The 26,015-nt window shown below is 38.3% G+C and overlaps 1 protein-coding gene across 1 annotated transcript; it reads left to right on the forward strand.

The window, feature by feature from the left end:
• Nucleotides 1-2,592: 2,592 nt before the first annotated feature.
• EPHX4 (epoxide hydrolase 4) lies at nucleotides 2,593-22,633 on the forward strand (the record flags this gene model as incomplete). The annotated part of the gene is made up of 7 exons (XM_081322301.1): nucleotides 2,593-2,802; nucleotides 11,166-11,251; nucleotides 15,732-15,889; nucleotides 18,334-18,462; nucleotides 20,126-20,229; nucleotides 21,373-21,521; nucleotides 22,402-22,633. Exons 1-7 carry the CDS (start codon nucleotides 2,605-2,607, stop codon nucleotides 22,631-22,633), a joined length of 1,056 nt encoding a protein of 351 aa, XP_081178427.1. The 5' UTR covers nucleotides 2,593-2,604.
• Nucleotides 22,634-26,015: the final 3,382 nt, after the last annotated feature.

The following is a 26,015-nucleotide window of genomic DNA, read 5'->3' on the forward strand; positions in this document are numbered from 1 at the left end:
AGTCATAAAAGGGCCGGGTTTGAAGACCCCTGGACTAGGGGACACTGGGACTGCACAGGATCTGCTGAATGATGGCAACATGGATGGCCAGAACTGCCAGAACAGTCACATGATATTAAGTCTTACCACGACCTCACTTAGCGACGGAGTTCCCAGTCCCAATTATGTTTGGTAAGTGAGAATTACCTGTATTTCTCATTGAGGCTTTGATTTCTGCCTGTAGTTGATGAATATATCCAGCATACTGGAGAACCAGGCAGGCAGACAAACGAATCGTCCTGCCACTGCGTTTCACCTCTCGTATCAGGAACTAACTACCTAAGCCAGTATTTTCAACCTGGTCCCCCTAAATTAAAACGGAAGTATAATAATTATGGCTGCAGTGTTTCCTGACACACCTAGAGGTTAGAAGACTTCTCTTTTAATTGAACTCTTTCAATTTCTTAATTTTTTAATCAAACTCCAGTATCAAGTTGTCACAGGGTCCCTGTCCTGCTTTCCAACGCTACTAAAGTGACTTTTAAAAAAACCATCTGACTCATCTATACTTCCTTCCAAGCTACAGATTTTAAAATTTTCCTGCAGCTTTGCTCCATTTTATTCCCCCCGGTCTTCAGACTTCAACAGAACAAAACAGAATAACAGAATTTGAAGGGACCTTGGAGGTCTTCTAGTCCAACCCTTGATCATTCAAGACTCGCCAGACTCTGATTTGGATGCTACTGTTTGAACACAGAGAGTTGGTTCAGTCAATGTTTGGCTTGCATTAACTTATGTTTTTAGTATACATACATTTATCTTTTATGATTGTAAGCTAGCTACAGTTACCATGTGGTAAGAATGGCATCCACTAAATGTTGCATGTATATGTACGTATCATATGTACAAACGAAGAGCTATGTTCTGCAGACTTTTCTGTTCAATCCCGTTTGATTCTCAGAGACTGTCTGGACTAGCCCTGACCATTTTCTTGGCAAGCAGTTAAGAGAAGTGGCTTGCCATTGTCTGCTTCCTAGGGTTGAGAGACAGTGACCGGCCCAGTCAGTCAGCTCGTTTATGAGCCCAAAGCGGGCCTAGAACTTCACTCGCTCCGGGTTTCTAGCCAGATGTCTTAACCGCCCAGTTCCCAAAAGGTGTTGTGTAATACGACACGGCTTCGAAACAACTTTAAATAACAGTTCTTCCAGGTCCAGTCTATCGTACGCTTCCACTTCCCCAAATGAATAATTTTATTCACCGCTTTCTCATAACGGCTCTGGTTTTAATCGGGAAGGTGCAGGTCGCTCCCTCGCTGCCTGCAATCAGCTGCCTGCAATCAGTGCAGGTTCGAGTCCCACCAGGCTCAAGGTTGACTCAGCCTTCCATCCTTCCGAGGTAGGTAAAATGAGGACCCAGATTGTTGGGGGCAATTAAGCTGACTTTGTAAGAATGCCGCTTGGGGTGTGTGTGTGAAAGCCCTAATAAGCAGGCATATACATAGAATGAAGGCTACTGCTAAGCTTGTAAGCCGCCCTGAGTCTTCGGAGAAGGGCGGGATATAAATGGAATTAAAATAAAAATAAAAAAATAAAAATATATGCAAACCGGCCTTTTCCCCAGACCCGAATCTTCTCTAGTGACGCAGGCGCGCGGAGGGCCGGCCCAGAATCCACGCGTTGCCCGGGCCCAAGCGACGAATTGCGCGCTTCCTTGGCAGGCATGGTCGCGGCACTCGACGCCAAAACTTACTGACTTTTCACCGCCACCCCCTAAGGCAGAGGTCTTCAAACTGGGCCGCTTTAAGACTTGTGGACTTCAATTCCCAGAATTCCTCAGCCAGCATGGCTGGCTGAGGAATTCTGGGAATTGAAGTCCACAAGTCTTAAAGCCGCCAAGTTCGGAGACCCCTGTCCTAAGGATTACTGCGGTACGCCTCGTCTGAGGGGAGGGAAAAGGGAGGGAGGGGGTGTCTTCACGCTAACTCTTGTGTTGTTGTTTTTTTTAATTTTTTATTGCCCTCCGGAGCAGGCTCTTGTCTATTCTTGATGGCATTCCTGAACTGCACTGTCTCGTAAGAACGCAGATGGGCGCTTTTTCTGGTTTTGTGCCGTAGCCTGAGAGCGAGAGGCGACCGGCACGTCCGAGAGGGTGGCTTTTTGTTGTTGTTTTGGGGGTTTGTGTTTTTTTTTTTTGCGTTTCCAGCAGTCGGTGCTCGCTCGGCGTCAGTAAGCCAGCAGCAGCTCGCGCCCGAACGAGCAAGGTGACCACGGCGGCGCGACCCGAGCCTTTCCTCGGAAGGCTTGCCGAGCTCAGAGCACGGAGCAGCGGGCTCGTGAAGTGCGGCAAGGCGTCTTTTCTCCGGGCCCCCTCTTCCCTTCTTCCCGTTCGCCTGGTCTGCGCGCCTCTCCCGTTCCTTCGCTGCCGCGATGCGGCTGCTGTTGATTTCTGCTTCCTCCGCGCTGCCCTCTCGCTGGCAGAGCCCATCTTGAGTTCACGGCTGGGGGGGGGAGTGAAGGCTCGTCGACCCCATCGCCGAAGCCGCCGCCGCCGCTGCTGGAAGAGGACGAGAGCGAACGACCCGGCTCCCCGGCTTCTCCCCCTGGCTGGTGCATCTCCGCCAGGCTGATGGTGAGCATCAAGGCGGTGCTCTTCTGGGCTCTGGTGCACAGTTACTGTGGTCTCTGCGCCTGCATCGAGCTGCTGAAACTTTTGTGGAGCCTGGGCACCAGGCCAGGCAAGACCTTCCAGTGGCTGATCCGAGAGAACCCGCCGGCGTGTCTCAGTGACCCTTCCTTGGGCACTCACTGCTATGTCCGGATCAAGGTAATCTTATTTTTATTTTATTTTTTTTTATTTTTATTACATTTATATCCCGCCCTTCTCCGAAGATTCAAGGCGGCTTACAAGCTTAGCAGTAGCCTTCGTTCTATGTATATGCCTGCTTGTTAGGGCTTTCACACACACACACCCCAAGCGGCATTATTACAAAGTCAGCTTAATTGCCCCCAACAAACTGGGTCCTCATTTTACCTACCTCGGAAGAATGGAAGGCTGAGTCAACCTTGAACCTGGTGGGATGCGAACCTGCACTAATTGCAGGCAGCTGGTGTTACTTAAGGAGGCATCAGCCCACTGCTCCACTGCTCCAATCGGAGCAACAACAACAACAACAATAACAAAAAGATAACTGGCTTTCTGGAGGGTACCCGACTTTTGCTTCTCAAGGCAAATGGGCAGTTAGGCTCCATCGCAGCTTAGTTAGGTGGTAGGTTACCAGGCGCTGCTTTCTTGCCTTCTTTAGTTCCTTCGCTTCTACCAGTACCTCTTTTGCTGCCACTAAAACAAAAACACGTAAGGTAGGCTGCATACTGAATGGAGGAGAACCCAGTCCGCTTTGTCATGGACGGAGGTGTGCTAAGAATCTCTCCCGCTGCATAGGCGAGTGGGAAGGTTGGACCATGAGGCTGCAGGAATGAATTCAGGGGAGAGAAGGCAATGGTGTGTTGGGTTATCTAGGCTTGCGAACTGACTACTGTCTGTGCTTGGTTTTATGTGCTGAAACAAGAGGCCGCATCTCTCCAGAATAACCCCCTCAGCATTTGTAGGGAAATTAATCTGGCTGGGGTAGTGTTTTTCAGTGTCTCAAAAGGTAACAGGACTTCGTTTTTCAAAGTCTAGTTGCCTTTTGAAAAAACACCTTTGAGACAGCCTTGACCTGGATGACTTCATAGAGGTTTTATATACTTATATATATAAATATATTTATGTGTGCAGCTTTTCCAGAGGGGCTTTGTAACTAGTCTTACGACTTTAATCAAGAATTAATGTAGACTTTGCCTCTTGCTAAATGAACCGAGTTATAGTACAATATTGATTCCAATTATAATATGCAAGAAAGATGGTTTTTAAAATATTCATTCATTTATATCCCATTTTTATTATTTTTACAACTAACTCAAGACAGCAAACATGCCCATCATACTTTCCTCCTATTTTCTCTACAACCATGTTGTGAGGTAAGTTGGGCTGGAGTGACTGTCCCAAGGTCACCCAGCCAACTCTAGTAGCTAAGGTGGGACTTGAACTCATAGTCTCCTGCTTTCTATGCCTGTTGCCTTAACCACTAGACCAGGGGTAGGCAACCTCGGCTCTTTTATGACTCATGGACTTCAACTCCCAGAATTCCTGAGTCAGCTATGCTGACTCAGGAATTCTGGGAGTTGAAGTCCATGAGTCATAAAAGAGCCAAGGTTGCCTACCCCTGCACTAGACCAAACACTCAACTAGTGTAGGTAATTCTTCTGCCTTGCCATTGATGCCATTTTTCCAGCACAGTAGACAAGGAGGAAATGTCACGTAATCTCTTACTAAATTTGAGGAAGCCCCTTGCAAGGCTTGGTTCCAAGGTCACCTTTAGCTTGTCTTGTTTTGTGGTCCCCCACAACTTCAGTAGCAACATATTTTCTAAACACATTAAAACTACCCATCATCAGCTCAGGTATTGGTGGACTTAGATGATGATTACTTCCCATCTCCATTCACTCTGTCGTTAATCCTTAACCACTGCTCTTATCCTAAAAGATTTAACATCATCATTTCATGTTTAAAAAAAGTCTAGTTACAATAGTTTTTTACTAGGAGCTGCAGAAGAAAATAGAAATGATAGGGTCAATTGCATCCGATTCTTGGAGACTGCCTGGAAAATGCCCTGCAGTTTTCTTGGCAAAGTGTTTTGGAAGTGGTTTGCTATTGTCTCTTTTCCCAGGTCAGTCAGCTGGCTTTGCGTTCTCCTACTTTCTAACCAGAAGCCTTTACCAACTGGCTCTATTACTCTTATATGGTCATAAATTGTAAGAGATTAACAATAGCAGTTAGCCGACAAAGAGAGTTTGGTTCCAGAAATAGGATTCTGCCTTCCATGCTACAGAACTTATATGGCTGAGTCAGCAAAACACAAACTGACCAACCACATCTTGGTTTGGTGTGTTACGCAATTCCAGTTGTATACTTAGTTGATATTTCCGGGTGTCACATAAACCCAGCAAATTGAGTTTTAATCAGTGATATATATATTGTGTGATTGCAGCTTTCAAATGGATTGAGGTACATAAAGTGTGGCTTTTTAAGGCTGAGTGTTTCTTAGGTTTCCTTTCAATCATTTTTTTTAAAAAAATACATATTGACTTCCTCAAGCAAGAAACAGATCAGAGTTACAGTCTTCGGAAATGGGGCAATCAGGGTTTCTTTCTATATTAAAAAGTATAATCTGCTTTCAATAAAGCATCTCCAAATTCAGAGTGAATCAAAATAAATAACCTTGATGACAGTTGGCCACATTTGGCTTTATTTGAGGACTATTTGTTATTTCTCCCATCCCTTGCTTTTTCTACCACTTCTAGAAAAGTTTATCTCACACTATCTTTTGTGACAATTTCCTTGGCATCTTAGGACTAAAGAAGTTACTGAAACAATAGGCCATTTTAAGAACTGTTATTGGATTAGGATACCCTGCAGTGATCAATAGATGTCAAGGAAAAGTCTGCAAGCAGATCTGAATTGTTTCCCATCACATGTGTCTGGTAAATGTTGCATGGATAGCTATGTGTGTATCTTTTTCAGTAAGCTTAATTGCAGCAGCAATGACACACTAATTATTACTTACCTTGCACACTAATTATTCAAGCTAAAGCAATGCACCAAAAGTGAGCACTGTATCAATGTGCTTAACTACTTCTCTAGTGTTAAATATTTCTTCTAAACAAATAACTTATCAATATATAATAAAACAGTATGATATGATTCAAAAAATAAGACATTGCAAATATATCTAATTGCATCAGATATTCAACCTCCTAGTGAATTCAGTGTAACAGCCCTTAATAAAAATGGATATAAAGTCATAAATAGTATCAGTCATTAAGGAAAAAAATTCTATAATGGAAAGGATAAATAGTTCAGATTTATACAAGGCTTGCAAAACCACAGAAGGCTGGTCAGAAGTTCTGAACAAAAACCTATTTTCATTTAACATCTCTCTTTTTTTAAACAACTGAAAAATGTTTTATTGCAATGGTAGTTTTACAATAAGTGGCTCTATCATTTATTCTAAACGCAATAGCAGTTATCCCAATCCAGAATCTTACACAAAACAAGTGGTATGATGATCTGTGTTTTTTTTTAGTGTAGGCCCTTGCCGTTCAAAAGACTCCAGATTAACCAAAATAGGGTTGTTCAATACATTTTTGAATGTTTATCTCTTTACTTAATTTTTTTTTAATACAAGGTAAATTCTTTTCAAAAATATGCAAAACCATATGTGGACATGACAGAAAATAGATGTGAACCCATAGAAGCTAACCACTTAACTACCTCTATCACCACATGGTATGGTTAGTGGGCTTAACTGTTGAGATGAATTTCATAGAACCACTCTTGAGTGTTCCCAGGTAATCCAGACAAGAAACATGATCAGGTGAGCTAATTCAACTTTATTGTAAGGCTACATTAACAGAATCTTCCAAGTCTGAAAGTCCTTTACAACCTGAGAAAGGATCCATTCTGAGCCTCTTTCTCCACCCATTATGCAGCTGTGGGCTATCCCTTGTTATTTGGCTGCCCCCTAGGCAGCATTTCTTCACCCATCTTTCAAGGTCTTTATCATATACTATTACAGTCATAGAAGATAAGGGATGATGTAAATTATCTAGTCCGTTGCTTGGCCAATGCAGGAATCTGTTACTGTAGTATCCCTGACAGACTACTTTCCAGCCTCTCTTTAAATGACTGTAAGCATAGGAATGTTTATCACTTTCAAGGCAATTACTTCCATTGCTGATTGTTCTTACCATTACCGGTAGGAATATTTTCTGATACCCAGTCATTTAAATTTTCATCCAGTTATTTAAAAAAAAATCTATGTTCTATGTGACCTTCAAATATTTGAAAAAAGTTACCAAAACTCTTGCAGTTTTTTTTCCCCTTTTCCAGACTAAACTTATCCTATGCTTTCAATTGCTCCTTGTAGCATTTTCCTTCCGGGCCTTATTGTCTTAAAAGGTCCTTTGTGCTCTCTGAGCTTTTTTATTTCTTGCAGAGATTTCATACCCAAACTAGGTAACATCACCAGTGCTAGTCAATGTATTATTAGTTGTTGTTCTTGGTTGTACACATTCCTATTTGTAAATACCCTTCCTAAATATGTGGGTCCAGAAGTGGGTACAAGGCTGAATGGAGAAAAATGATTTCATTTAAATTAATGCGCTGAATAGATATTTTTTTCAAAATGATGTATTGGGCTACAAATACTGATTTCAAATACTTTTTTGGGAGGAGCACTGTAAAGTGAACTCTGTGTTTATTTTCTTAGTAAGAATGCATTCCGTAGTTTTAAAAATATCCAAACCTGAATTACCTTGGTATAAAATGAATTTTAACAATGGGGTTTTGTTCTAATAACTTGCAAAGCTGTGATTTCTTTAATTATAGCTTATGTAATAAACTACAGCTGAATTCACACAACACATTTTGCCACAATACACTATATTTTATGTCATGTCTGAGTTTGAGTACACACTGACCTGTGTTTGTTTTATAGACCATATTTTGCTGAGTTCGTACAATGCAGTAAACCAGCACTGTATGTTAATACACTGAGCAAAGCAGGGCTATTGTAGGCACTTGAATATGTAAATACTACACTATACATGTAAATATTTGTAGTAAAAAGACTTACAGGAAATAGTTTTGTGAAGAACCACAATGGGGAACAGCCAAGACAAGGATATCTTGTTTAAAATCTGTTGAAGAGATGTCTTAGTCTTAGCTTTCTAATGATCCGATGTGGTAATTACAGTTCTGTACTGTAATTGTACCCCAAACTTCAGTTTGCCATATGAAGGAAGCAGAAGTCAGCTGTCTAGATATCTTGCAATTATCCAGTGCAAAAACCTAGGATACATTTTTACATTGCATCTGGGTGGTAGTCTCTCACAGCTGTCTGATGTCAGCATGCAGTGAATAGAAGCTCTTAAGATAATTGTTAACAGACAAGAATTCACAGTGCCCAGTTGGTGTCCTTATTAGCAGCCTCAGCAGAGAACGTGTTTGTTTGAACTGAAAAGAGTATGAAAAATAACCATGCAAGCTGAGTGAGACAGCAGCTTTTTGAGCATCGCTATGGTCCATAAAAAGCATCCAGAGAAGGAACTATGTTTATCCACAGCAGCAGATTGTGGCACTTTAAATACTAATACAGTACCACTTTGATTTCAAGGGATTTTTGATGAAATGGGCCAGGTGTCTGTCCAGCCATCCCCCCCAAATAATGGACAGATGCATTTGAAGAAGTCCAGATGAGGTAGTTCAATATACATTAATTTTACATTAAGGTCTCATCATTCATAGCTGTTATTATACCTTGCATAATGGCACCATTGCACAAATGATGCAAATTATCTCCTTCTGGTCAATATAGTATAATTAGGTAACTCCCATTATGATGTCATTACGCAAAGGACATACATTGCTGCAAATTGTGTAATTTGTGATATAATGGTCTTGCTGAAGAAATGGACATATCCTCTCCTGTCAAGTGATGTTTTCCACCCAGGTTTCACCACGTTTATTATGGCATAACTGTGCATGGCCTACAGCTAACTTTATCCAGCACCTGGAATGTTACAGTGACATTGGGATAAATTATCTTCAGAAAATAGAGGCAATTGTGTCTCTTATGAACTGTAGCTATTCACAAAACAAATTTGGGGTAATAATATTTCCAACAACTTTACGGATTTCCTGGAATAGAGATAATCCAGGCTCACTATATTTACCTTCTTGACAGATTCTTTAGGCAGCCACCACGGTAACAAAGGATCAAACAGTTTTTTTGCAGATATTTCACCTCAAATTTTTGCAATGCTTTCACTGTGCAATAATTCAGAAGGGGAGTTTGCTGACAGTATTTGAAGGGAAATAGATTGGTGTTCAGAGGTTTCCCGAGAGGTGTCAATCAATTGGATTTGGGGAGCATCATTGTCTCCGCTTTTTTGATCCTGCTCAGCTATTGGTTCTGGGTACCTGATGGAAGGAAGAAACCTTGCATTTATGAGGTAACAAATACGTGTTGAATGGATTCTGGTCTCATGTTAAACCGTGGTTTATGTTATTAAGATTTTATTATGCATGCATAACATATGGATCCTGTCATGGAAGTCAGTCCCCAGTTGTTTTCCCATCGACAACCCTGTGAGATGGATGGATTTAGAAAAGTAGCTGGCCCACAGTAAACCCACTATGGCTGAGCAGAAACTTAAACTAGGATTTCCCCAATCTAAGCCCACAGTAGTTTACAAAACATACTAAGGACCTCATTTGCAGTCTCCTGGCACCCTAAAGTTATATTTGACCACAAAATGGGTGATTTTTTGCAGGTTAACCCCTCCTCTAAAATAAGGATCCAAAGAGGAGCAGGAGACTCTTACTGTATGAGACAAAATGCCACTATTTCTATCCTTAAAATCCTGCAAACCCTCAAATCAGCCCAATATAGTGCCGCTGAAATGTGGCCATTTTACTGCTGAGTGTTAGTGATGGAATGCTGTTTTCTTCCCCTATATTTCTATTTCATCTCCCCCTGTACAATTGTGTGTCGGCATTCACTATAGTATTAGTTAAATTTTTGGGTCTTCTGAGTGTTGGTTTGCTCTTGTGTGCTGCTGGGAGTTACTCAGATTGAGGCAGCTGGTAAATGTTGTAAAATAAATAAGGGTCCAGTTTTCAGGATGTGTAGATGTGAGGATAGGGTGTACAAATCAGAATAACTACATTTTGGGTGACATAAGTAACAGTTTTAAAAGCTGATTCTATAGAAAATGCATCAGTCTTTTTCATGCCACAGATCTTTTTGGTGCCTTTGTGGGAAGCCAGTATAATACTGTTGCTGTTGCAGCCTCCTACTGAATACTTAATCACAGATGCGTTTAATTTTGCAGAGTCCACGTTACAGAATGCTAGAGGGCAGTGTTTGCAAAATATTGTCACTGGTACTCATTAGCTCTCTTTTTCACACAGTGCTTTTGCAATCTGCCATTTTTCTTTAAACCAATTTCCCTCTAATCTGGTTATTTCATTGGTGCAAAGTCACAATAAAGCCGTCAACCCTGAAATGGGCTTCTGATCCTCTGCTCGTTTACTTCCTGGAGGTACTTTGATAAATTTCTACAAGAGCTTATTTGTGGGAGCAGCACTAATTAAATTAGTAATTGTGGAGTATCTACCTTAGATGCGGTAGGGAGAAATATTCTCACAAATACAGTAAATCTGTTGTGTCACTTTGATGTCCTTTGCATTACAAATATTTATATGTATTTACATCTGTATGAGCTAAAATTTAAATGAAAAGGGAGACTAACTACACCATTTAAGAAGGTACCTGCTTAGAGTAACAATAAACCAATACCAGATAGTGCAGCTCAGATTACACACGTACACAGACAAATGGCAGATGCAGACTGAGAACCAAGAGAACAAACTACATTTAAAATCTAAATAATACAGGAAAATCTTGATCCATTTGCATGCTACTTGACTACGAATGTTGCCAATCTAGTTTGTTATTGTTGTTTTTCTCTATAAACATATAAATATTATATAAAAGGTAAAGATAAAGGTTTGCCTGTCCAGTTGTGTCCGACTCTAGGGTATGGTGCTCATCTCCTTTTCTTGACCAAGGGAGCCAGCATTGTCTGAAGACTGTTTTCCATGATCATGTGGCCAGCATGGCTATACGCCAGGGGTCTTCAAACTTCACCCTTTTATGACTTGTGGACTTCAACTCCCAGAATTCCTCAGCCAGTGTGTCTGGCTGAGGAATTCTGGGAATTGAAGTCCACAAGTCATAAAAGGGCCAAGTTTGAAGACCCCTGCTAAGTGCATGGAACGCTTTTTGCCTTCCCACTGAAGGGATATTTATTAATGTACTCGCATTTGTATGCTTCTCAACTGCTAGATGGGCAGGAGCTGAGACAGGAATGGGAGCTCACCCCGTCATGTGGCACCTATGTCTCGAACCTGGACATTCAGCTTTCCAGCCAACCAGCTCATCATCTTTTAACCGCTGAGGCTTCACCGCTCCTAAGTATATACATAAATATAAAAATGCAATCTGTCTTCCCTTCCCTTTTCAGGATTCTGGGCTGAGATTCCACTATGTAGCTGCCGGAGAAAGGGGTAAACCTCTTATGCTGCTTCTTCATGGCTTTCCAGAGTTCTGGTAAATTCCCTGCTTGCTTGCTTTCTTACTCTAATTGATATGACCTGCATTTCTACTTTTATGTACTGGATCAATAATCCTGTTTTCAACTGAGGATCCTGCTCCATTGAGTGACTGGAAAACAACACCCACCCACCTCACTGCTGTTTATCTAACCAATTTAATGGCATGGAATGCTTTTAGTCACACCGTTAATATAAATAGTACTATTATGTTGCTTCAGCACACCGTAGTGACAATATTAAAATAATTTAGAAAGTTAAGAGGACATACAGTAATTATAGGGAAATCACAGCATAAAATGCTCCTGCTAAAAACATAGTATTTGTGCAGTTATTACATTTTGTTTAGAAGATTCCATTACTGAAATTACAAGATGAAATAATTACCTCTTAATAGGAGTATAACCCTGGAAGAAATTCTTCATTTTTAGATGAAGTAAGCTAAAATTAAATTAGTTTTGCAACAACCTATCTGTGTAACTGATTTAAAAGCTAATGTCCCAAGGCAAAATTTAGAGCAAGTTTAATAATCAGTAAATGTGCAGAAGATGTGAAGATAAAAATTGCCTGCTTACTGTTGCTTATGTATCTATAACGCACATGCAATGAGAGCAATACTTTTAATCCTGTACTCAGTTCATACATAATGCATAGGAGTTGTAGGGTTGTGCAAATCCTTCAAAAATGGGTGCTTCAGAATATGTGGGAGCCTGTATGAAACAACTAATTCTGAATCTTTAAAGCCACAGTGTCTTTTTTCCAAGCTCATATGTTCCTTTGAATGGTGCTTCTCACTGTGTCTAGACATGCGTGTATACTCAACCACTTCACTTCATTGTGGGGAAAAAACCTGTAGCTACCACAGGAACAATCGAAAGCAATTTCCAAGGTAGCTACACAAAACTGGAAAAAGTTCTTCCTGTGTGTTCTGATACCCCTTTTGAAGAATATGCACAGTTCTCCTGGAAAAGTCTTATTGGAGCATTACTAATGGAGTTCTTGCATTAGGATCATCTAGCAGGGCCCTGAGTTAGAAGTGTGTTACTCAGTCCCAAGAAAAGTGGTGGTGATGGTGTGTGTGTGATCCACTAGGGTACCTTCATTATGGAATGTTCTTCCTGAAGAAATTCTCTTGGCACCTATATTTAAATATTGCTCTACTGCTTTATACTTATATTTGCATTAGTATATGAATTTTTGATGAGACAAAAGCCAGCATGGGACTATTTTAGATACATAAACAAATCAAAGAATAAAGGCAGACTGAGAGAAAGCTCTTGGCTCAGTTTCTTCTCAGTTGCTACAAAGACTGTTGCTCAAACCTTTCTGTGCCTATAGGGGAAAACATCATTTTCTAGTGCTGTTCACATTTTCATCCAGGCTGAGATTTAAGTAGCTTTACTTTATGGTATTTGTATTCCCAGCAGTGGTCATGTCACTGGGAAAAACATGACTTCAGTATAAATGTGTATCCTGTATATCAGGATTCTGCGCTAAAACTATATTGATGATGATGATACACTGATGTTCAAGATGCCAATATTGGGGATGAGTTGATTTCCAGAAATAGTACCCTTGGGTATTCATGAAACAATTTCTCCTTGAGAAAGCAAAGGCATTTCTAAAAGATATTGCTAGAATATTGCTCTATTCACCATGGTAACCAAGAAAACAACACTTTGGACACATAGTGTATATTGTCTGTGTTCCCTCAAGATTTGCTAGAATATGAGCCTATCGCCACACAAAGAACAGTATCAGATTCCAGTCACATCTTCAGAATGGATCTACTGTTTTGGGGAACATTCTAGAAATCTCCAAATTCAGCAATGTAGTCACATTTTCCACTTGTAGGCTTGGGATTTCTTTAGCCATTGCATGATGGAGTATAAAACATGTTTGATGGCCTCACACCTTACATCTTGCCCAGTTAAGAGATTGGGATAGGAGATCCTGAATTTATCAATGGGAGAGATAAGAATATTTATCCTGTTACAAAGAGATTTGCACAAAATACTATATATATACATATATACATACATACATACATACATACATACATACATACATACATATGTGTGTGTGTGTGTGTGTGTGTGTGTGTGTGTATAATCTACAGAGAAACACATGCTACTTAGTACTATCTCTATCTCTATTATATACAGAAAAGTTAGCAGGTTTGGAGAGATACCCAAGAAAATGATTTCTGTATTTCTTATATCCTTGATATATAAAGCCCAACCTTTTTTATTTGTGCTATTCCTATAGCCCATTCAATTTTGATTGTCCTGCTAAACTTGAATAGCACTATTCATTAATAGTTAACAAATGTTGCAAATAAATAATTACACAATAGCACTATTCATTAATATTCATTAATAGATAACAACGCATCATCCCTTTGTTTATGTAATTCATTTCCCTGTATAATTTTGTGATAGTTTTTCCCAAGTATACTGTACAAGTGGTAAAAATGCTCTAACAGTTTTGATCTTCATAGAATCAGAAGGGCACAGTACACAGTACACAGTCCAACAATCAAATTAGTCTTCAGCTGAACCCACACAGTAAAAAATCCTTTTCTGGGTGATTGATTTCACTTTGACCGCTGAGACATTTTTCCATAACATTCAATGAAAAATTTCTTTCATTGGAAAGGGACGGCTGAAAGCAACTGAATAATGTTAAGCAAGCATTAATAAAATCTTGGAAAGTTTGTGCTGAAGTTAATTTGTTTCACATTTGATATGTTCCATTGATTACAGTATGTGAACATGTTACTTTTGTTTTCCCTCTGAAAAATAATTCTTTTCCCAACAAAATGCTCTTAAGACCTAATATTTCTGGCCCAGATATTTCCTTTGTGTGCATTGTTGTTGGTTTTTGAAAGGAAGAAAGATAAAGAAAACAGCTATCTTTGCATCTTATTGCTGTCACTTTTTCAAGATCCCCAGGGCTACTGAAAGCCATTAATATCTCAGCACTTACCATCTTTTTGGCTATATTTATTTTCAGAGAGATCATGAGAGTACTTTGGGGAAAGGGAACTATTAGTCCAGAAAGAATCTCCCTCAAAAGGAATTACAATCCTAGCTGTATAGATCTCCCTTAATTATACCTGACTGTATAAGATTCAATGAAAGTGATTGGAAATGGAACTCCTGTGCCTGAGTCTTCAATGGCAGGATTGCAAGGAATAAAATAATGTTCGTTGGATGATAAAATACTGTATCATTGCAAAATTTATTTTGTATCCAGGGAATATATTAGAAACACATCTGCAGCTAATGCTAAGTCAACCAATCCTGCTAAAATATCCAAAGCTCCTTTGATCAACTTAAACCTACTCTTTTTATGTTGTCAAATTGGTTTCAGGTTGCATCTCTCCGGTGTTCCAATTAAAAATATGTATGCATTTCAAGCTAGAGAGAGGTGTGTAGATATTATTTTAATAGATTCATGTTATGTATAATCAGGTTGTGATTTATTCAACAAGACAATAGTTTTAAAACAATGATTTGGTTTATGTATGAAATGAACTATGATTCCATCACATTCAGCTAAACATTGATAGTGACAATCATTACAAGAAAGCATCAAGTACAGGTATTCCTTAGTGACCATTCAAAGTTTCAACAGCACTGAAAAAAGGGACTTATGACCATTTTTCACACTTATGTCCGTTGCAGCATCCTCCATGGTCACAGGATTTACATGTAGATGCTTGACAACTGACTCATATTTATTTATTTTATTTTTTATTTTAATTCCATTTATATCCTGCCCTTCTCCGAAGACTCAGGGCGGCTTACAAGCTTAGCAGTAGCCTTCATTCTATGTATATGCCTGCTTATTAGGGCTTTCATACACCCCCCAAGCGGCATTATTACAAAGTCATTGTTGCCCCCAACAATCTGGGTCCTCATTTTACCTACCTCAGAAGGATGGAAGGCTGAGTCAACCTTGAGCCTGGTGGGGTGCGAACCTGCACTAATTGCAGGCAGCTGGTGTTACTTAAGGAGGCATTAGCCCACTGCTCCACCAAGGCTCTTTTATGACAGTTGAAGGGTCCCAGGATCATGTGATCCCCTTTTGTGACCTTCTGACAAGCAAAGTCAATGGGGAAGCCAGATTCACTTAACAACTGTGTTACTAGCTTAACAGCTGCAGCGATTCACTTAACAAGTATGGCAAGAAAGGTCACAAAATGGGGCAAAGTTCTCACCTAGCAACAGAAACTCTTGTGGTTGTAAGTCGAGGACTACCTGTAATGCAGGTCTTTACAGTTTGATTCTGTTCTGATTTCACAGGAGTTTTATATTTTTAAAATTTTATTAACTAGCGCAAGTATTCTTACTGTCTTCAGTTTTATGATTCCATTTTGTCCTTCCTATTTGAACACCTTTTGCAAAGAAGGTCAGAATGGCTTATAAACATTAAATAGTATGAAGCAAAACTTTCTTCTTCTTCTTTGCTAGGTACTCTTGGCGACATCAAATGCGCGAATTTAAGAGTGAATATCGAGTTGTGGCCTTGGATTTGAGAGGTTATGGAGAAACAGATGCTCCCTCCCACCGAGAGAATTACAAGCTAGATTGTCTGATTACAGATATAAAGGATATCTTGGAGTCTCTTGGTGTGTGAATTGCAGCCGTGCTGCCCAATTATTATAATCCTGGAAAAGGGAGTAGCTAGATAATAATATATTTCCTTTAACAAAGTCCATCGTATATTCTTCTCTTGCTATAAATTTAGTTCCTAGAATTCGTTGTTTCTTTTTAAAAAATCTTGGGGATTTTTAGTTATTTAATTAATTTTGTATATCTATAGCTCACATGCCAATGCTTAAATAGGTGTGGAATGGTCTTTCCAGACAGTGAAGCTCCAGAGCTTAAACCAGTCATGCTGTGAATTGGATAGTCGTGATGTAGACTGAAGGGATAGACAATTTTATTTTTCTTGCAATTTGCTCTCTTCTTGAAAATGAGCTCTAGCATTTTGGACTGAGGGGAAAAGCCAAATATCACCTCACTACCTCTTCCCATCATAGGGAAGTTCTCCTGGATTCTGGTTTTCTCCCACAAAATGTTAGAGTTGATGCAAATTAATCTCTTGTTAGCTAAAAACAAAAGAAAAAGGTTTTGAATGTTTTTGCTAATTGGAATGCAGATTAGGGAAAATACCTGTAACACAGTAATTATGTTTGTTTATGGTCAGAATCTCATTTAATGCAACCTCATACTTTAGGATAACATTCTCATTGAGCACTTTCAGACTTAATAAATTTAGTGTGTGATATAATTGTTTTTATATACTATCAAACCACCCACAACAGTTCCTCTCACCCAGAAACAGTGTAAACTAGAACATTTCTCCAATTTCCATAATTAAACTAAATGTTCAGTCGGTGCACAAATGCATATCCACTATGTTATTTTGTTTGAGGATAAGCCATATTAGAAAAAATACAGAAAAAGAGTGAGAAGTTGATGTTATGAGGGCAGGAGATAAAAGAAAATATAAGGAAACCAACAAAGGATAAAACTAAAGGTTTATCCTCATGTACTATTAATCATAGCAAGAAGATGGCCCGCTCTTTTTTTAAAAAAAAAGTCAGATGTGCATGGTCACCTTTGATTTATTCCTTGCCTACCAACTTAAATTGACATATAGCCATCCTGATTTAAAAGTAGTGTTTTTAATTCTTCTTCTGCTATATATCTTGCCATATACATGTTCTACAGTGCTTCATTGATAATGTTGCTGATGGGATTTGCCCAGGCTCTATTGATTATCTGAAGCTTAGGGATCGCTGCTGCCCATCATCTACTTTAGTCAATTGAAATTTCCACATAATATATTTTAATAAGATAGGTTAGGTATAGATTAGCTTAACTGTACCTATGTACATTTAACATTTCCTCTTAATTTTAAGATATGTAGTAGTTAGTTTTGACACATTTAGGCCAGATCCAACCAAACTCCATTTTTACCAAGTACTTTATGTTCATGTTATTTTATTCAAGTAAGTAATCTTAATTTAAAGACTATCTATGAAGCCAACATCCACAGCCTACCAGCAAAAAGCACATAGAATGTTCTGATATACACATAACATTTTATTGAGATAAGTATAGTTTGAGGCACATAGAATATTTCATGCCTAAATAATTCCTGATATCTTTAACTTAAGTCAGCAGTTCTGAAATCTTGGGAGATAATAATTTTGAAGATTTTTTAAATAAAAGGTATTAACAAACTACTAAAATATATTGGTTTTTAAAAGATACAGTTAAATCTCACCACAAACATACCACATCTATACCTACAGTCCCATAAAATAAATGGAAAACTTAGATTTAATCAAATAAGGGCATTTTTTTCTTTTTTTAACTCACATGGAAGACTGAAACAATATAAAACAAGTTAGAGGCAGACTAGAAAGGAATGGTGGCATATATGTTCTTAATGTACTGCTACTACAGCTTGAATTACTATTTCTTGAATTAATATCATTCATGGTCCTATATATTTAGACAAAATATAATTGTCCAAACAATATACCATGCTCCAAAATGACATTGGATTTGTATTGTTTAAGCAATATTCAAAGGATCATCTCAAACTTTTTCTGACTGAATCATTTAATTATGATCATGATTGAATTAGATCATAAGTCAGTGTGTTAAACCTGATATTATATGAGTAAAGTTTTGTAGCTAATTAATATTAATTCATTCTTTTCTACTTAATTTTTTGCAAACCATTTTTAAAACCAGCTGGTAAATAGAATTATAAATATTCTCTAGTTACAAAGGATGAAAGTAGAAATTTCAGGCACATTAGAAAACATACTGAAATTTCCCACCTTGTTCTTGCTAGGTTGTTAGCTATGATTCTTGAAAAGTTTATTAATAGATCACCTACGTCTGGTGGTGTAAATCATTTGCCAATGGGGAAAAATGTGAGATATTGTTCGCAAGTATACTGCAAAATCCACTGTCATTTCCTTTGATGTGTTAATTTATTTGGGTGTAACTGTTGATAAACATCTGTCAAAAATCTATTTTTAAACAACAGGATACAGCAAGTGTGTGCTGATTGGTCACGACTGGGGTGGAATGATTGCTTGGCTAGTTGCTATTTGTTATCCAGAAATGGTGACAAAGCTTATTGTTGTGAATTTTCCGCATCCCTCAGTTTTCACAGGTGAGTTTTTTTTTTAAAAAACTGCATCATTAAGACATGCAGTGCAAATATTTCTAAAAAATAGCAGCTTGCATTTGGCCATCGTTATCATTTATATATGTCCTACATTTACTTCAATTGGAGAGGTGAAAGAATTATTAGGCCAAAGTCACTAGGGCAAAGTTATATGGTAATTTGAAGTTGCATCTGCCTGGTTACAAGAGTCATAAATAGGAAATTGTTTAGTTCAGCAACTGAAGCAAAATAAACAGGAATGAAATATACAGGACTTACACACATTGCTTTATCCCATAATTTCTTGAATGTGCTGAAAAACTGACAAAAATCCTGTTTGCCTGGAAAAAAATACAGAAATGTAGAGTACTTTAGTTTCTCCAGGTTATGCTTGTCCTGATTAATAGCTGTGTATTCTGTATTTGTATGTATGTATAAATATTTGACTGTATGTCAGGGGGGAATGTGTGAGTATAAATGTACTGAAAGATGTCCTTCCCTCCAGATATGTCAAGGCTGTACTTACCAGAATACTGATGGGGAATTCGGGGAACTATCATCCAAACACATCTGGGAGGCACCAGATCAGGGAAAATTGTTTTAAGACCTGTGAATCCTATCACCAACTTTGGGTTCTCCCAGATCTCATAGTTGTTGTTCTAGGGGCAAAAAGGAAGCAGTAATATTGAAAGTAAATAAATGTGGAAGTATGTATAATATAAAAATATTCATAGGTAGATAAACAGATGAAATGCTGCTGCTTTCAGTTTGATGTTATAATCTGTTTCCTAACCTTGATGCCTTTCAAGAGTCTTCAGCTCCAGAATTCTTAGTAATGGTGACACTGACTGGAAAATTCTTGTATTGAAGCTCATGTATCTCAAAGGGTCTCCCAGAGAAATCTGGTTTAAATTGTTTGACCTATGAGCTGTTTTTTTTTCAATTCTTAGGAATATAGAACACCACTATGGAAGTGAGTTCTGGAGGGATGTGGCATGTAACACATCTCCCTATCTCTCGAGTAGCAATTTTTTTCCAGATTTAATTTCAATCTCTTTATTATTTCTTCCAACTTGGAATAATGTTGAAAACAAATTATGGAAGTGCACTTGGAACTCTGTCCATCTATCCATCAGCAGGATAACTGTGAAAACTAAATAGAACAGGGCCAAGTTTGGTATAAAGCACAAAGTCAGCAAAAGAAATATTGAATGCAAAAATGGTCCATATACTACTTGGGGATGTAGGGGAAAATGATCCCAGTGCTTCCCTAGAGGAGAGGTATTTGGGCAGCAGTTGAGAATAATTACACAGGACATAATCTAGATTAAGAATTTATATTTCTGTCGCAACCCTTTTTTGGATTCTTCCTATTTCCTCATCACCTTTACCTTCATTATCAATTCCTTTAAAAAAGCCTAAACAGGGTCTCAATGTGCGAAATTATATTTCAGCTGTTTTTGCTTCTCTAGGAAGAAAGGTATTTGACGTACAAATTGGGGATCCAATCTTGATTATAGTAATAATAAGATGCACTGAATATAATTGGATTTGTATCTTGGTAAATTTGTACAGAATTGAGCTAGTCACATTAAGAATTCCTTGTTTCAAAAGATTAGTAATACAAAGACCATCGTTTCTCATTTTAACTCATGGTTTTCTTTTTAAGAATACATTATGCGGTGTCCATCACAGATGATTAAATCTGCCAACTACTATTTCTTCCAAATGCCATGGTTTCCGGAACTTATATTTTCAATAAATGATTTTAAGGTGGGTATGTTTAAAGAATGGGTTCCATGCACTATTGAAGGAAAAATATGCAGATACGAAAGGTATGCTTTGAACACTCATTAAAATTTTGCCGTTAAAATACATACATGAAATATTCTTTTTGTGCCATGTGGATATACGTATACTTCATATGCACAAAGCCAAGTTTGCTGTTCTTTTATCTGAGAGTAAGTCTGACTAAGTAAGTAACTCAGAAGCCCATGTTCTGTCCTCTGGATTACAACAGCCTGTTCTACGTGAGACTTCACTTGAAGGGGCAGAGAGGTGCTATAAGCAGGTGTGCCGGCACGTAGACAGGCAAATAATCAACAGTTTCTGACTTCTTGCCTGCTTCCTCATTGACTTTGTTGTGGGAAGCCAGCTGGGATCATTGGAAATTATGATTACGTGACTGCAGCCCACTGTGACATAGTAATTGTAAGCCAGGCACTGAGGATCCAGTTCATGAACACATGACAGTGGAATGCTGTGACAGCCAGAACTTCAAAAACTATTCTTAAATTCCCCCTTGTTCAGTGCCATCGTAACTTTCTTCAGTCTCCGAACGAGTGGTCATAACCCGAAAGCTATCTGACTTTACAATAGCTTTAATGTGAAACATTAATAACTATCAATGAAGCTTCTAATTCTACTACTTATTGAGAAAATCCTGACAATTTCCTCAGGTGGCTTCCTGCTGGCAGGAATACTTGCTTTGTCCTGGTTCCTTCTCATCCATCCTCCCTGGTGGATCTGAGAGATTATTTTGCCCTTTCTCCAAACAATGTTTTTTTCTTCACAATGAAACAAATGGCAATGAGATTAGGATTAAGAGGGCAAACCATATTGACATCTGCTCTTTGGCTAGTTGGAGAGAGTGCTCCTGAACTACCATAGGTTCCACAGCAATCAATGCAGAAGATTTTTGTGGACGGCACAAGTGCTGTTTTAAGGGTTTGGGTTGAAATCAGCTGCTATGTCTTTTTTTAAAAAATCAATATATTTCTGCAAATTTTGAAAGTCTGTTGAACCTGCCAATGTCTTTCCCTTGTGGGGTTACACTTGGATTGCATGACACTCAACCCTTAACAATTTGGGGCAGCTTTTAAAATCTTTTATTTATTTGCTTATATATTGATACAGGTGTTGAAAAACATCTTTACCAGCCATTCCAGTAGAATTGGAAAGAAAAGCTGTGGGTTAACAGCAGAAGACATTGAAGCTTATCTTTATGTATTTTCCCAACCAGGAGCACTAACTGGTCCCATTAATCACTATCGAAATCTTTTCAGGTCAGTTCCTCTTACTGCATCAAGCTAATAAATCCATCTTTATTTTTCATAAATACACTGTTACTTTCAAGACTTATTGGAATTTGATGACACAGAATAATGTAACTAAGACCCATAATCATGCGCTATGGGCCTCAAATGCAACATGCTGTTTTACAGCAGCCAAGTCAATGCATGAGGGTTCACAATTCTGAACAAGTATGATAGTCCCTTCCATTGTCAGTTCTGAGCAATTAGTTATTTATATACTTATATATCATAATATTAACGTTGTGCATTAAGGTAGTCCTTGTTTAGTGACCACAACTGGGACTGGCAACTCAGTAAGCAAAGCAGTTGCTAAATGAAATTGTGATTGTGCTTATGATCTTACTTCATTTTTCCTTTCCTTTATGTATCCGCAAAGATCATAAATGTGAGGACTGATCATAAAATTGCTTCCTCACCACTGAAGACACTGCAGATAGTCAATGTACAAGGCAGGCCCTAAATGAAGACTACCTGTATATTAAAAGCTGCTGCATTTTTGCAATAAGGCATTAAACATTAGTTGTGCATGTGTTCTGATATATAAATTCCATACAGCTTAATGGAATGTTCTTAATGTTACTGATTTCATATACCGCTAAGGGTCAAAATACTTAATGCTAAAAATAAAAATAAAATTTTCAGATCAGTCACTAACTCTAAAATGCAAAGGTCTGAACCAAATCTATCATGTGCATTATTTGGTGTCCCTGGAGAGGGACTTGTTTGATTTATAGTACAATGAGAATGCAAGTGCACGTCTGCATCCATTTTAGCTACAAATGTAAACTTGTGATTTATAACTAAACCGAACTTTTTTCCTTATTTTTTTTTAAAAAAATTCTTTTTAAAGTTGTCTGCCACTGCAGCATCATGAAATCACCATGCCTACTCTATTGGTATGGGGAGAAAAAGATCCTTTCATGGAGGTCGAGATGGCAGAAATCACAAGGATTTATGTAAAAAAACACTTTCGACTTACTGTTCTGTCTGAAGCCAGCCATTGGCTCCAAGAAGATCAGCCTGACATTGTGAACAAGTTGATATGGACTTTTCTAAAAGAAGAGTCAAGAAAAAGAGAGTGACTCTTTTGACAGGACAACTCAAATGCTAAAAGATCAAAGTTCAATGTAAGCAAGGTCACGTTAACAGCAAAATGTTAGACTGAACCATGCTAGAGAAGATATTTTCAATGTACTGTATATATTGATGCCAATATTCTTACCAGGGTGTTGTAAGACTATGTAACATTAATGTTGGTTTTACCTGTATTGTGTATTTTGCACATGGAACACTTGCCTTAAAATGTTTGTGCTTGTACAGTAAGGAACTCGTAGAAAGTTGCTTAGTTTTGGTTACTTAACTTGCTTTAAGATGTGTGGTGCCTTTTATGAATTTATAATTATCTCAGTGCAGGGGTACCAGTTGTAAAAGAAACAATTATTGGTAAAATGATCAATTTTCATTCTACTGGTTGGAATTTTTTTAACTATATTTTTATCATTAAAAATGTTAATAGATCTTTTGATCTACAGTATATATAATTTTAGAAGTCAAAAAATGTTTGGGCACACCGGAAATCAATCAGATATAACCATAAAAAAGGATTGCTTCTTGTGCAGTGGTATAAATTTTAAAAAATTAAGATGTGTGCACACAGTATTTTAAAAACTAAAATAGAAAATGAAGAATCACAATCATGACTTGTATATTCTACTCTCGTTCTAATAAACCGCAACTGGCATTGTGTCCTGTGTCTTTAATTTTGAGATTTCTGTATATATGACAGAAGAGGTGGACATTACCAATCCATTAACAATTACTAGGTTTATCAGAATGGTCACTACCATGATAACTAGCTTATCTAATTTATTGCTACCATTTTTGTCTTTTATTTTTAAAAATAAATATAAAGATTTTCTGAGGTAACCAATTAATACTAAAAAGTCGTGTTATTTTCTGGGATATGGTATGATGACTTTTACTTGTATCTACACATTGGTGCGACCAATCTGCAAACTTAGTACATAATGAAAGAGTCAGAGACATTTAAATTCTAGTAGTATATATCTAGAACAAATTTTGAAGTGTTGTTTTCTCAAAATATTAAAAGCTTATTTGGAACCTAATGGAGAGTAGCCAGGCAATCATACAGTTAATGCCTACCAAGCTAGACCAGTGTTTTTCAACCTTTTTTGGGCAAAGGCACACTTGTTTCATGAAAAAAATCACGGCACTCCACCATTAGAAAATGTTTAAAAATTTAACTCTGTGCCTATATTGACTATATATAAAGTAATTCTCTTGAATAGGAATCAGATAAACACAAAGAAAGTATTTTATAATTACTTTATTATGAAATAGTAAGTAAACAGAAATATGAAAAAATTATAAAATACTTTATTCAGTGCGCAACCTGGGCCTGTTTGGCTGAACACAAAGCTGATATTCTGGCTGGAATCGAAGAAAGACACACACGTAGCTCTTCGTCAACAGCTCTCAGTCTCTCTCTGTATTTAGTTTTTATAACAATCATGCTTGAAAAGCTCATCTCACACAGATATGTAGTGGAAAATGGGAGCAATGTCAAAATAGCTTTGTTTGCCAGAAGGGGGAACTCCTTGGCAGTATACAACCAAAAACTGTCCAAAGGTAGATCAGCAAATCTTAGCTTGAAACCACGATTTTGTCTCAGTTCAGTTAGTTCCTCCTGCTCCTGCACCATCAAAAACCACACTTTCGATGTCTGCAGACATGTCATTAATACGTCTGGAAATTGTGTTGTCTGAGAGAGGGACTTTGGCTATTTCCTTAGCTGCTTCAGGTCCGAGCATCTCCTCTACAATAGCTTTGCAGGCGGGAAGTATTAATGTCTCTGCCACAGTGTGCGACTTTTTTGACTTGGCTATAAGTTCAGCAACTTGATAGCTAGCTTTAAGAGCTCTTTCATTTACCTTTGTGGTTTTTCTCATGAAAGTTGCCTGTTTCTCTGTGTTTTCACGCAGGCGAACAAAATAGTCTGCATTCTTGTTTTGAAGCGAAGGGTGTTTCGTTTGGAGATGGCGTTTAAGTTTGCTTGGGACTATAGCACTGTTAGCTAGCTTTTCACCACACACCACGCACAGTGGAGTTGGTTTGTTTGCATCTCCGGTGAAAGTAAATCCAAATGAAATATAGCTTTCGCTATATTGCCTTGAGCTAACCATCTTTGCTTTCTTTTGATCCCCACTCATACTTGGGCTCTCATCTGGCTCCAAATTTTGTTCAGAGTCCATTTCTTTCCTTTTCAAAAACTTGTCCATCACTGCAGTATCTCACTGTCACTCAGTACTTACTGTGCTTGTCTCCTCCAGATAGCCGCTGTCCGTCACACTCAGCACTCTTCTGCACATGTCTCCATCCAGATCCATCAGTCAGCGCTCTTCTGCTCTTCTGCTCATGTTTCCTCCAAATCCAGATCCATTGGCGCTCTTCTGCTCATCGGCAGAAGAGGTATAGAATCAAAATCATATGAAATATTAGTACTGCTTTATAAAGTCTTAGTAAGGCAACACAGTATCCAGTTTTGGTCACCACTTTACAAAAAAGATGTTGTGACTTTGGAAAAAGTACAAAGAAGAGCAACTAGATGATTAAGGGCCTGGAGACAAAAACATATGAAGAATGGTTGCAGGAATTGGGTATGGCCAATTTAGAGAAAAGAAGGACCAGTGGTGACATGAGAGCAGTATTCCAGGATTTGAGGGGCTGCCACAAAAAAGAGGGGGTCAACCTATTCTCCAAAGGACCTGAAGGCAAGACAAGAAACAATGGATGGAAACTATTCAAGGAGCAAAGCAACCTGGAATTAAGGAGAAACTTCCTAACAATGAGAACAGTTAATCAGTGGAACAACTTGCCTCCAGAAGTTGTGGGTGTTCCAACACTGGAGGCTTTTAAGAAGAGATTGGACAGTCACTTGTCTGAAATGGTATGTCAGGGGTCCCCAGACCCCAGTCCGTGGACCAGTACCAGGCTGTGGCATTCCAGCAACCGGTCCGCACAAACAAGCAAAGCCCCATCTGTGGGATGCAGGCAGCACACAAAACCATGCACCTTCCGGTCCGTGGAAAAACCTCTCTCCACGGAACTGGTCCCTGGTGCTCAAAAGGTGGGGACCTCTGGTATAAGTGCTTGAGCAGGAGTTTGGACTACAAGACCTGCAAAATCCCTTCCAACTCTGTTATTCTATGTAATGTTGCTTATTTTAAGCCACCCAAAGACACTTTGCAGATTGAGCTGGGCCGAATATAAATGTCATAAAAATAAATGTTTTATTAAGCAGAGCAGGCAAACAAGTGTGTGCTGGTTTACCTTTAAGCGTTCTTCATTAATATCTCATGTTCAACAATCAGTGCTATGCAAATCTAGAAGAAAATGTTCTGTCATTTAAGCCATCAATTTTAATCAGTTGATGCAATCAGTATT

This window comes from Vipera berus (genome assembly GCF_964194415.1).
Source record: "Vipera berus genome assembly, chromosome: 3".
In the NCBI taxonomy this organism is placed as follows: Eukaryota; Metazoa; Chordata; class Lepidosauria; order Squamata; family Viperidae; genus Vipera; species Vipera berus.